General features: G+C 39.8%; 1 protein-coding gene across 1 annotated transcript in view; it reads right to left on the bottom strand.

Annotated features, from left to right (window-relative positions):
• RAD21 (RAD21 cohesin complex component) overlaps nucleotides 1-11,490 on the bottom strand; it is a 29,049-nt gene extending 17,559 nt beyond the window's left edge. The window contains exons 1-2 of the mRNA XM_037502485.2: nucleotides 11,299-11,490; nucleotides 3,173-3,347 (exon numbers count right to left, since the gene is read on the bottom strand). Of these exons, the coding sequence (XP_037358382.1) occupies nucleotides 3,173-3,316 (144 nt within the window). The 5' untranslated portion in view covers nucleotides 3,317-3,347; nucleotides 11,299-11,490. The remainder of the gene's footprint in view (nucleotides 1-3,172; nucleotides 3,348-11,298) is intronic.
• Between the last annotated feature and the right edge of the window lie 1,791 nt (nucleotides 11,491-13,281).

The raw sequence follows: 13,281 nt of genomic DNA, 5'->3' as shown, positions 1-13,281 counted from the left end.
GCCGAACCAATCCAAAGTTCTAGTTGCGTAATATGACTGTTAATTTCTTTATTTTTAAAGCACTTTCCACTGTGTTTATTATCGGACAGGAAAGCATACTAACACTCATCTTTTTTCACTAGAAAATATATACATCCCTCAGCTTGTTTTTTCAAGATAGTCCTTGATGAATGCTTATGTGGGATAGTATATGGGATGGGATAAAATAGTTGAGAAAAGATGAGAGAATTAACACTCAATTGAAACAGAATGATTCCAAACACCTCTGACTTTATTAAGGACATTTTTTTTTAAGGGAAAAAAGAGAACATAAAATCAAAATTTCCCTGATAGTTAATACCTAATTAAAACATTGCTCCTAATAAAGAATCTATTTTTAAAATAGGATCACAGAAAATTTAAGATTAATATTGACTGCATTTTCACCTGAGAGAGGAGGAAGAAGGAAAAAAGAACTATGGTATTTCTGCTATTGAACCAGCTCATATTAAGAATGTAGGACAATAAAGAACATGGGCCATGTTTTCAGGGAAAGCTCTGCAGAAGGTGTCCGTCAGTGGTGATTCCAAGCCAGAAAGAGTAAAGAAGCCCTCCCCACCCCCACCAAAAAAAAAAAAAAAAAAAAGGGCGGGGAGGGAAAAGAAAGGGGAGAGAAGACATTGAAATCGAGTCACAAGTCTCATGCTTGTTTCAAACTACTAAACCAACATATCCCTGTGGAAATACCTTCACAATCTACGACAACAACAAATGAAAAAAATCAAGTAAAAACTAACTTAGGAACGGTTTTCAAAGTTACTCTGTCTCTCTAACACATACCCTACAGTCTTTTATATTGTTCCTGAACTGTAAGCCTTGCTTTGTGACTGCTGGTACACACGTTCACGTATCACACTGGTACTCTTGAGTGGTGTCCCTACAGGGGTACAAAGTACCTGCATACGCTATGAAAACATTTGTTATTCATTATTCTTTTAAGCCAAAACTCCCTCAATATTTGCTTATGATGGTAAAGGTTAGCCACACCTGTCAATTTCATGAAATGAGCTCAATTTCTCCTCTTCCTATTCTCAGTAAGTTTACCTATAAAAAGTAGTGCTACACCAACAGTGCAAACTGGTATAATCTCCTCAGAGAAAACTGTTAATTCATATCAGAAATATTAGTAACTTTTCTTAGTGTGTACAGAAAAAATTCATCATACCATTTTCTAATGAGACTGTGTTAAGGAAAAGTCTGTTCATAGTTGCATAATGGTTACATTGTATAGAACCAGAGGAACTAAAATTCAAAAAGCCAGAAAAGGTTAGGAAAAATATCTGAAGAGATTGGTAAAAATAAATCATGTACAACCAAAACAACAAATTATATGTTTATAATCCTTTATCTCAAAGCCCAGGGGCCAAATGTGTTTTGAAATTCCGAGTTTTTTGGAATGTCATAAAGGTAATGCAGTATATATTGCCATATATTGGAACACTCCAGGATTACCTAGGCAATCCCCCACAATCATATACATAAATATTTCTATAATGAATTTATGAATACTCAAATAATCTCACTTAAATTTCAGTCATCTGTTTTCATTTTTTGATGTCTGTAAGTTCTGTGGATAAGAGAATATGCGGCTATATAGGGCCACCATTAAAATTTCCATTTTAGTAAAGCTTTCAAATTAGTATTTCCTAAAAAATGTGATGGAAATGTTCTTAGTATCAGTAAATTCACTAGCTATAACTCTAAAACCAACCAAAATTCCATATATACAGTAACTTTATAATTTTCAAATACCCGCTTACATTGCTCTCACCTGAAACATACTTTATGAACAAGTCTCCACTAGATCCCAACTTTACTCCTTTGTAATTCCATTGCTCTTTCAGCAATAAAGAGCCATTCTTTTTCTGTCAGGTTGAGTAATCTCTTCTTTGTATTTTTTTAAAAGATTTACTTATGCATACAAGAACTGGGGTACAGGCCAGAGGTGGGGGGTGTGTGTGTGAGAGGATTCACCAGAGACAGAGTGGGAAACAGCACAGGCAGACTGACTGAAATACACTGCTGAGGGGAGCAATGGGCGAGTCAGCCCGGGGATCAAATGTGTGCTACAATGGCTGCAAATAGCTTCATAGTGCTGTGTCTTAACCCCTTGCACCACCAGGGAGACCATCTTTGTATTTTTTTAATTCAAGTAACAATGCATGAGAACTCACTCTTAACATATTATGTCAACAATGTTCAAAATGCCGACTCTAAAGAGTGGCTCCCAATGCTGGTCCAGACAGTTGTGATTTGAAACATTTTCACAACAGGACAATTTGCGTGTGTATGCATATGTATAAATTGAAGGTCCAGGAAAGGACGCTGAAAACACAAATGTAATATAGATTAAAAAATTATATTCAAGGATGTCCTTGAGATAAGTCTTTCATTTATTTTTGAAGACATGTCAGTTCTTCAATGAAATGTTAATGATGTTAGCAGATGTAATTGTGTCTGTGTGTTTTAAAGACCCTTTCTTGGCAACATAAAAACCTCACATTACTTCAAGTTATACCACTTGTGAAATTCAAGGGTGGAAATAATTGCTGCAGAACAGTTTCAGAGGATGTCAACAAAAGTTCTTCTAGGAACAGAGCAGTCACAAGGCAGATAAGGGTAAGGATTTTCAGGATTTCCCATCATTCTAGCGAAAACAGTAATTCAGTATTTAGGGGAGGAATATAGCAAATAAAAAATCTAAGATGGGAAAAAACTTAGTATCTTCAAGAAACAACAAATAGGCCTGAGAAGCTGTGATTGAGTAAGTAGTATGGGTATTACTTAGTAGATAGGTAATACATTTGGTCCTTGAAACCTTTGGCTATTTTGTTATTTCTTAAATTAGGAACACCTACACATACATGTACATATATAAACATCCAGAAAGCAAATACAAAATATTTGGGTTCTGCATGACTTCATGCTTATCTGTCATTAAAACAAGTAAGTCTAAGTATCTCTGTACTTAAAAATTTTAAAGGGAAGACACTATCAAACTGAAATTCTGGATAACCTATGGATTTTCTTTGTCTCCAGTAAGAAGAGACACCCACCCAGAAGGCTGTTATAGAGTTCAATGCCACATATCAACAAACAATCGCCAAAGCAAAAAAGACATCATCAAACATACCTTTGGTGAGATGATACTCTCCACGCTGCTCTCTAAATTACACTCAAACACATGGGCTTTGGTCAGCTTCTTATCCCAATGAGCAGCTAGCCAAATTTTGGCCAGAGGCCCTCTTTTACTGAGGACAAAATGTGCGTAGAACATTGTTCTGGTTGACTATGAAACAGGAGGAAACCTGGGAAGGGAAAAAAAAAATGTAAATACCTTTTGAGAACTGAAATATTTATAAAGACACATATGAAAAGTTTCCTATTTCTTTTGATATGAGAACTATGAAAGGTTTGAGTGAAGTCTAGAATGGATTTTAATAAACCATTGTTTAAGAGAAAAGGGACAAAGGAGTCAAATAAAATAAAAGGGTAGGTTTTTTTTTTTTTTAAAGTAAAAGTATCACTAAAAAGCTTTTATTCTCTTTGAAGTTCTAGCAAGTGTTAATTCTATTCCCATTCTGATCACTGACTGTGGGAACAGTTTGCTTACTGGGCAAAAGAATATACATGGGAAAACAGAATGTCCAAGAATAAAAACATTCAGGCAGGTATTAATCAAGGTGGAAATTTCCATTTAAGAATTTCATTAAAAACTGAAATTTTTAGCTACCTCTGTAATAAGCAGTGTGCCAAGTATTTCAATTACCACCAAGCACAGATAAGTAGGTGAGCGGCCCCTATTCTATAGTTGAGTAGTTCAGAAATGCTGATGCTTTAAAAGGTAAAGTATTATACATATAATTTTTTTAACTCAGGAACTGAAAAACAATTATCTGCAATTTAAATATTAAATTCAATACAGTGATGATATGAAATTTATAACTAGAATAGTTTTAGACTATACAAATGCTATTCACATTTTTCTTTCAGCATGTATTAATATATAACAAAACGAAAAGGTAGTTTGAAAACCCTGGCTTATAACATGCATTATATAATGTACGTATGTCACACATAATGTATATATAAAATGTGTGTACGTAATGTATATATAAAAACCTGCTGAATAATTCTCCCCCTCTGAATGTTCATGCTTGGATAAGATATAAAATCACACTTTTACCGAAGTAACTCAAGCATGCCCATAACATGTGAAAAACACTAAAAATTAAAAAAACAAACCTTTCTCCTTGAAATTAAATTCACGGGAGTCCCAAAAAATGATTCGGAAGTAACACATATCCTTTACCTAATTTCTCCCAGTAAGTATGACATGGTATCAAAACCAGGATATTGACATTGTTATCACCACTTATGTTTTATACCACTTTATGAAGCACAGGCTCTCCCCACTCTGGTCAGTTCTGGTTATCCCGGTGCTCCCACCACCAAGGCACTCACAGACCACCACCCCATCCCTCTGTCATACCCATCTCTTGTACCTATTGTACCAAAACTCAGGCAAACACAAATCTGTTCATCTCCACTTCTGTCATCTGATAATATATAATTCACACAGTAGGTGACTTTGTGGAATGCCTTTTCAGTCTCAGAACAATGCTGGTGAGAACCATCAAGCTGCTGTTGGATCAAGGGCATGCTTCTCTTCACTGATGAGGAAGTATTCCATGGGATGGATAAACCACAATTTGCTTAGCCATACCCCTATTTAAGGACATATGGCTGCTTCCAGTTTTTGCTATTTCAAATAAAGCTGGTATAAATATATGGTGAACATATGATTTCATTTCTCTGGGATAAATATCTAAAAATGTGATTCCTGGGTAGCATGATAAATGTATGGTTTTAAAGAAACTTTAACACAACTATCAAAATCCTAGTAAAATATTTTCTATAGGCGAAACACTACATGACATGCACCTCAAAAACATCTTTACAGACACATCACCCAAAGCAGTGACAGTGAAGGCAAAGATAAACAGCTGGGACTACATCAAATTAAAGAGCTTCTGTACAGCAAAAGAGACAGTAACCAAAACAAAGAGACACCCCACTGACTGGGAGAAAGTTTTTGCACACAACACTAATGATAAAGGACTGATCACAAAAATCTACAAACAGCTGAAGAGACTCAACAAAAACAAACTAAATAATCCAGTCAAAAAATGGACAGAAGAACTTCTCCAAAAAGGAAATGCAAGCGGCCAACATGCATATGAAAAAATGTTCAACATCTCTTGTAATCAGGGAAATGCAAATCAAAATTACAATGAGATACCATCTTACACCAGTGAGAATGGCACATATTAAAAAAACTAGCAACAACAAATGTTGGTGAGGATGTGGAGAAAAAGGAACTCTCCTGCATTGCTGGTGGGAGTGCAAAAATGGTACAACCACTATGGAAAGCTGTGTGGAGATTCCTCAACCTGCTAAAGATGGAGCTTCCATATGATCCAGCAATTCCACTCCTAGGTATTTACCCAAAGGACACAGAAACATCAATTCCAAAGGGCACCTACACCCCTTTGTTTATAGCAGCACTGTTTACAATAGCTAAGCTGTGGAAACACTCCAAATGCCCCAAAATAGATGACTGGATCAAGAAGATGAGGTACATATACACCATGGAATATTACTTCGCAATCAAAAAAGATAAACTCATGCAATTTGCAGCAACATGGATGGAGCTGGAAAGGATCATGCTCAGCGAAATAAGCCAGAAAGAAAAAGAAAAATAATGGATGATCTCACTCATAGCAGGAATTTAGAAAACTTAAATAAGGGACCAGGAAAAAGACTAACTATAATAAAGAAAAAATCAAAATCAACAAGCAACCATGAACCAGAGACACACCGAAAGGGGGGAGGGAAGAGAGGAGGAATTAGGGTCAAAATAAGGGGGTGGGGGGTGGGCACTGTACAGGGAATATAACCAAAATGAAAATGCATACACTGTGCAAAAATGAAAAATAATGTAAGAATGATATATATATATAAAAAATCCTAGTGATATATTTTTATAGTAACAGAGATTTTCCTAAAATGTGTATAGGTAGACAAAGGAACTAAAATAGCTAAAATTGTTTTGGAAAATAAGAATAAAGTGGGAAGAATCTGTCTACCCCATTTCAAGACTTAGTCTTAGCTACAACAGTCAACACTGTGTGGAAAGAAGACACAGTTCAACGGAACAGCCTAGTAACCCAGAAATAGATCCACACACAAAGAAGTCAGAAATGATTTCTTACAAAGATGCAAAAGCAATCCAAGGGAGGAAGGACAGTTTTGTTTTTGTTTTTTTTTTTAACAAAAGGTTCCAGTGACAGGCTGTCATCCATTGGGGAAAAATACTAAACAAACAAGAACCTTGACCAAGTATCCCATTATAGAAAAATTAACTAAAAAATAAATCACAAAATTAATTGCCAAACTACAAAACTTGGAAAGAACCTGATAAACTGACCATCAAATTAAGAACTTTTGCTCTATGGAAGAGTCTACCAAGAAAATACAGACGAGAGAGACGGGAAAATATATACGTAAGCTATGTATCTAATAAGGACATGGATCTGGAATACATAAAGAGCTCTCAAAAGTCAACAACAAAAATCCTAATAGAAATGGGGCAAAAGAAATGAAGAGAAATCTCATATAAGAAGTTACAAAGATGGTAAATAAGAACAGGAAAGGAAGCTGAACACCAAGTACTGGTAAGGACACAGAAAAAGACACATTTCTCATATACTGCCAAGGGAATTGTAAAGTTTCTTTTGAATTATTATTTAAAAAAAATCTAGAATAAATTAGTCTTTTATGTTTTCACAAAGAGATCATATATTTTAGCATGAGAACTTTGGTTATCACACCTTCAATTAAAAACTGCCCATTCTTTCCAGTAATGTACAGAAAGCACGCATTGAAAATATCACAGGTTAGCAGCTTCATACTTGTCAAAATGTTCTGGAGAGTGAGGTGGTGGTGGATGGGTAATTCAGTCATGTTTGCTTCATCTCCATTTCCCTTCATTTAATGGCAAGGGGCACTAAATTCTCATTCTGAGCCAGAGGCTCCCAGGGTATCATAAATTCACACTAGGAAAAATTTTTCATAAGGAAAAAATACAACAGATTTCATCAAATGCCTAATATTGTGAAAGATTTTAAATTTGGAATTAAGAAAAGAACTAAGAACATTAAACTAGGAAAAATTCAGGTGAAACTCGATGGTTTAATCATCAAATAACACCCCCTTAAGTATATTTTAGATGCAACTTAGTATTTTAAAGGCATGATTTTACAAAAATCCAGTATGGGGCCTCCCTGGTGGCGCAGTGGTTGAGCGCTGGGTTGCAAAGCTGCCCACAGCCTCTGCAGCGCCAGTTTGATCCCAAGCTGCTCCCCGGCCACCGGAGGAGGGTCCCACATGGGGCTCAGACCTCTCCTGCCGCCCGCTGCTCCCCTCAGCAGTGTACTTCGGTCCTTCTGCCTGTTCTGCTCCCCGCTCTCGCTCTGGTGAATTCTCTCACCCTCCTGCGCTTCTGAATGTACCCAGTGCTTGTATAAATAAAAATAAATCTTAAAAAAAAAAAAAATCCAGTATGGCAGCGTGTTCTTACAAATACAGCCATCGTCATATACAAGTCTCAAGTTTCACCATAAAGACAGCTGTATTCCAAATTAAAAAAAAAAAAAATCCTTTATATTTAGTTCATGGAATACTGTCGGCCACATGACAGCTATTTAATACACACTTAATAAAGGGGATGGGAAACACCAAATGATCTCAAAGCTGATGTATGTAAAAAATCCTTGAGATCTTATAAATTAAAACACTGGCACTTCTCAACAGGTGTCAGTAGCTCATGGCCAGTACTTCAGTTGCTAGTCAGGAGCACCATGCCTAAAATATCCCAGCTATGTGAGGCAGAAATTCCTAAATAGATGCTTTCCTGGCATGGGATGGAGGGTAACCAAAGCAGAGTGGTGCTAAAATTAATCTGGGAAACAATTAGCAAGAGGAAATCACCCTAATAACTAAAGGAAGCCTGAGATGCAATGGTGAATCAACTATTGGTTTCTATCTAAAAAAGGAGTAAGTTAATTATTGTTTTTTTTTAAACTACTTTCCCCCTTAGTAATGCCAAACTTTAACCAGTCTTTTTAAAAAGGTTGATTAATCTCTAGGTTTTGTAGATTCTTAATTCTGCTAATTCTTTACAAAAAGATCTTAGCAGTAAGCCTGCACTTGGTCCCAGTGTGCAATTTCATGATTTTTTAATTTTCTCGGAGCAGCAATTTTTTCAATTGATCCTTAAAAAGTATTTAATCTTGATATGAAATGGCAGATTGATATTTTAGGACATTTAGGATGGAAAAGAGGCAATTTCTTTTAGAGCTTTAAAAAAAAAAATCAAAGTCAAATTTAGTTCATGTATCTACAATGAAGCTAGTCATTACCAGTATTTCACTCATGTGTTAGAAAGCAGGGCAGGCTATGGTTGTATTGATTGGTATAACAACTTTTAAGGGCAATCTGGCAATTTTTTATGAAAATTTAAAACACACATACTCTGTAACCAGAAATAACACTTTCAGTAATGACAAAGACATACATGGACATATATATTAATGAGCAGTAGCTAAAGGAAAAAAAAAAAGGCTTTAAGTATTTTATGTGCCAATCCTCCTAACAGTACTATGCACTAATTATTGGCCCATTTTACAGACAAGGAAACAAAAAGGTAGAGGGAAGCTTCACACCCCAAGTCACTAGTACTTGATGCAAGTAGAACTTTAACTTCAGAGCCCACATTCTAACTATGCACTGTTACCTTGCCAGCATAGTTTTTAGTAACAAAACATTAGAAATAACCTATCTGGTTGCTAGTAAGTGACTTAAATTTATACAGTCACAAAGTTAGTTCCATGCAATCTTTTTATATATGTAACTCATATGCAATACAAAATGAGGACTCCATTTACATGCACTTGCATAAGTTTATATAAAATATCTGTGGAGTGCAAATAAAACCAATTACATTGGTAGTTACCTTTGGAAAAATGGGTCTTCAAGGAAAGTGAGGCCTATCCTTTTGTACTATTTGAGTTTTTTTTAACCTTTGGGCACACATCATCTATTCACAGTAAAAACTTACACAGTGGGAGTCAAGACACAATCCTGCTGTACTATTAACTAACTATATAGCAAAGTAAGCTGTTTAAGCATCTCTGTGCAGTTCAATTTACATAACTATAATACCTGGAAAGTTGAAAATCAACAATTCAGTAAGCTTGGAAAACATCAGTACCTAATTTATAAACACAACTGTCTCTGGGTGGTGTGGGTAGAGTCTGAAAAGTTATTCCACCCTGACCACTGGAGTGCCCTTTTTGTTACTAACATTACAGCCAGGCAGGCCTCGGTTCAAATTCAGCTCCCTCCATATTCAGTTTTTTGTAATGTTGAGTACCTTCACATTTGATTCTTAGTTTTCTCCTCCATGCAATGGGGTTAATAATCACTAAACGGGATCATGAAAATTACGAAGACTAGCACAACCAACACTTACCTAATAGTACTTCTGGAAGGTGCAGGCAACATTGAAAAAAAATCTCACAGCAGAGCACATACCAGTCAGCATGATCATCATGCCTAACATTTCTGATACGTTTAAACAAAAATACACAATCTATTCCTTAAGAATTAGAAATTTCCCTTGCGTACCAAATTACACAAGGTAAAGTTTTAAGAATTTTTGTGTTCCAATAAGCAGGAATTCAATCAGGAAAGAAATGTTCAACTTTAATACTTTAAAGAAACCACTCGAAGAAAAAAACTTCCATAATATACTACAAATTGCCTTCATAGCCATTAAAAAAGGAAAAAGATTATTCTATACCACTGTAACTCGTGACTTGTGTATAAAAAAGCACCAAGTTCCTCAGTTATGCACTGTGGTCAACTCCAATCATCCACAAACTCTTTCAAGTGTAATCACAGGACATAGCGCAGCACGTCCTCGTCAATGTATTTTTAAAAGATCAGTTGCCGCCAACATGAAAAACACAGAAATTCAATAAACCCTCCAACACAGGAAAGCTTCTGCCCTTCTCCAAAACTCTGCAAACACACCTGGTTCACTGACATTTACATTCATTTTAACAAAAATTTCTCCCCCTGGAAATCAATGATCATTCTAAACAGTATGAAGGCAAACATTAACTTTCTCTTGCACAGACAAGCTGATAACAGCAGCCTTCCCCAGAAACCATGAAAAACCCAGGTGCGTTTTGGAACCTAGAAGCCAACCGAACAAATCACAGGGTGGCCAAACCAACCCTCCAGCGTTGCCTTTTTTCAAATCTGAACAAGTCCGCTAAGCCTGGGAGGCACAACCACTGGCCAGTGGTTGTGCCTCGCAAAGCCTCGCAAAGCCTCTCTCAGGGAGGAAAATCACCCCAGCCTGGGCGAGACACACACACACCCCTCCCGAGACGTCTCCACCACGCGCGATCCCTCATCCTTAGACCAGCCCGCGGCGGGGATCCAATTCTGCTAATTCCAAAGACCCAGAACCACCTCGCCTGGGTCTCGCTTTCCATGGTGTGCCCAATATTTATTATTTCCAATGCAAATTTTTCTCTTTATAAAGGGCATGTGGGGGGGTGGAGGGGGGCGGCGGGTGCAGCAGCAAGTCCCTGGCCAGGGGCCGGCCGCCGCCCTCCGGCCCCGCCGCGCCCGCCCAGGCCGGCCCGCGCGCCCCGACCCCGCGCGGCGGCCCCCCCCGCGGCGCCTCCTTCCTCGCGCGCCGGCTCCGCGGGCGCCCGGCCCGCCGCCGCCTCCCGCCGCGCATCCCGCGTCTTCCCAGACAGCCATTTTCGCCCGGGAGGCGGCGGCCGGCGCCCGGGGCGCGCTCGTTCAAGCCCCCGCCTCCCTCCGCGGCGCGGGCCCCCCCGCGCCCCCGGCCCGGCCGAGCGGCATTTGCGCCCCCACAGGCGCGGGCGGCGCGGGTCACTGCCGAGGGCGGGCCCGGGGCGCAGGGGCCTGCGCGGGCGGCGCCGGCGCTCGGGCGCCCCGGGGGCGGCCGTCGGGTCCCCACGCCCGGGCGCGGGGGGGTCCCCGCCTTTCCCCGCGCTCTCCCGCCTCGCGCCCCGGCGGGGTCCCGCTCCCCGCAGGCTAGACGGCCGGGCGGGTGGGGGGAGCAGGGCTGGAAGGGGCGGCCGAGCAGCTTACCTGGTTCTCCGCCGGGAATTAGGCGGGCTGGGTGGCCTGGGGAGGGGAAAAGGGTCGGGGGAGGGGGCGGGGAAAGGGGGGAGCCCTTGTAAGGTGTAGCTTGGGAGCCGCTCCTGCAGCCGCCACAGCCGCCGCCTCCTTTCCAATTCACTCAAACAAACAAGATGGCGGCCGTTACGCCGCGGCTCTTCCTGCCGCCCAATACTCGGTTCAAATCGGCAGGATGTTTACGGTCAAAATGGTACCTGTGCGCCTGCGCAGCCAGCCGGAGCCCGAGAGGGAGCGACGCAGGCGCAGTGGCCATTTCCTTTTTTTTTTTTTTGGAGCCCGCCTTCTGGCGGTGGAGCCCGACACTGAGCATGCGCAGAGGTAGTTCGCTGGCGACCGGGCCTTCGAGCGTTGCGGAAGGGACACATTGCGCACGCGCAGTGCCTGCCTTGCCAGCGGATTATTTAGGGGGGGATTTTTTTCTTGCTCTTGTTTTAAAGAAAAGAACTGTTGTTGTGCAGTTTTGCGTTCCCCTGACACAGAAATTCGTTTAAATGGCTCTGTAGCGACGTAGCTAACGGGAAACTCAAGCTCCACAAGATGTAGGGATTCATTCATTCAGTCGGCTGTCATTTATAGACAATCTTCTGGGAAGCACACAGGGTGATAGGGTCGAAGATAAATTGATGAATAGAGCGTAGGTAATACCTGCCTTCGTGAAGCTTGCAGTACAGCTAGGGAGGAATCTTAAAGTTTTTACAAATACTTATTTGAACCATGAAGAAGAAACCAGAAAGACAGGGGGACTTGATAATGGGGGATGCTAGGAAGTGGGAGAGGTCTCCCCTGAGGAACTGATGGTGGAGCTGGGATGTGAAGGTTGAGTTTCAGAAAACAATACAGTATATGGAAAAGTCCTGTGGCAATAGAGAGCAAGGTGGAAATAGAGGAAAAGAAAATCCTTGTGTCTGCACACAAGATAAAAGATCCTTCCAGGCATATAGGAGATGACTTTGCAGATGTTAAGTGTCCAGATGCAAGTTTTGTTCATTGAGGGATTGTTTTTAAGGAAATAAAACCCATGGGAATTGGTGACTAATTTCTATGGGGTGGTAGGTAGTAGAGGGAATTGAATGATGAGTCCCCTGGTCAGCACACTCGCAGAATTAGATGGAACTGGGGATCATCCATTGACACAGGATAGATGGAGAATGATTATATGTTGTTGTCATCCATCTCAAACTTCTAGTCTCTCATTCTGCTCTTACCTGGTCTCTCACTTTCTTCTTGTCTTACTTCAATTAATCAATTCCCTATAATGCAGCCAATAAAACCTTTGCAAAAAACATCTGCTCACTCTCCTCCCTTTCTAAAATTCTTCCCTAACTTTTAGGCTGTTATCCCAAATGTTTAAGATGACACAGTTTTCCAATCCCAGCCTCCTGCTGTGATTTCTCCTTTTGCCCCTTTCTTCCTGACTCAATGTGTTCCAGTCACTTCACCTTTTAAATACTCATACATACCATCGGCACCCCTGCATCAGGAGAGACTGACTTTTAAACCTCAAGATTTCTCATTGCCAGCAATAAGTAGCCTTAAGTCTGGGACTCATCTATGGTTTTAACAATACACAACACAACTCATTTTTACTCTTTTTAGGTTGATGCATCAGGTAGATAAGAAAGTGGGCAGTCTTATATTCTGCTTGTTTTGAGTTCCCTGTTTTTGACTTGGAATCCAATAGCTCACTGCCTGGAATCCATTAGTCAATTGGCTATAGCAGCCAGAATTCAAAGTTTCATTGAGTAAATAACCTATTTCAGATAAGTGGGTCCTTTAAGAAACTAGTATAAAGGATAGTCATTGAAATCCCAACTTGTGGAGTAAAGATGTACAAACTTTTACTGTTTTTAATGTGATTTTCTTTTTTAAAAATATTTATTTATGAATACAACAACTGGGACACAGGCTTAGAGATATGGGGGGTGAGAGGAT

Source organism: Talpa occidentalis, unplaced genomic scaffold, assembly GCF_014898055.3.
Source record: "Talpa occidentalis isolate TD23 unplaced genomic scaffold, MPIMG_talOcc4v2.1, whole genome shotgun sequence".
NCBI classification, from domain to species: domain Eukaryota; kingdom Metazoa; phylum Chordata; class Mammalia; order Eulipotyphla; family Talpidae; genus Talpa; species Talpa occidentalis.
Note: the sequence above shows the minus strand (reverse complement) of the source record. Positions and strands in the feature narration are given on the sequence as shown.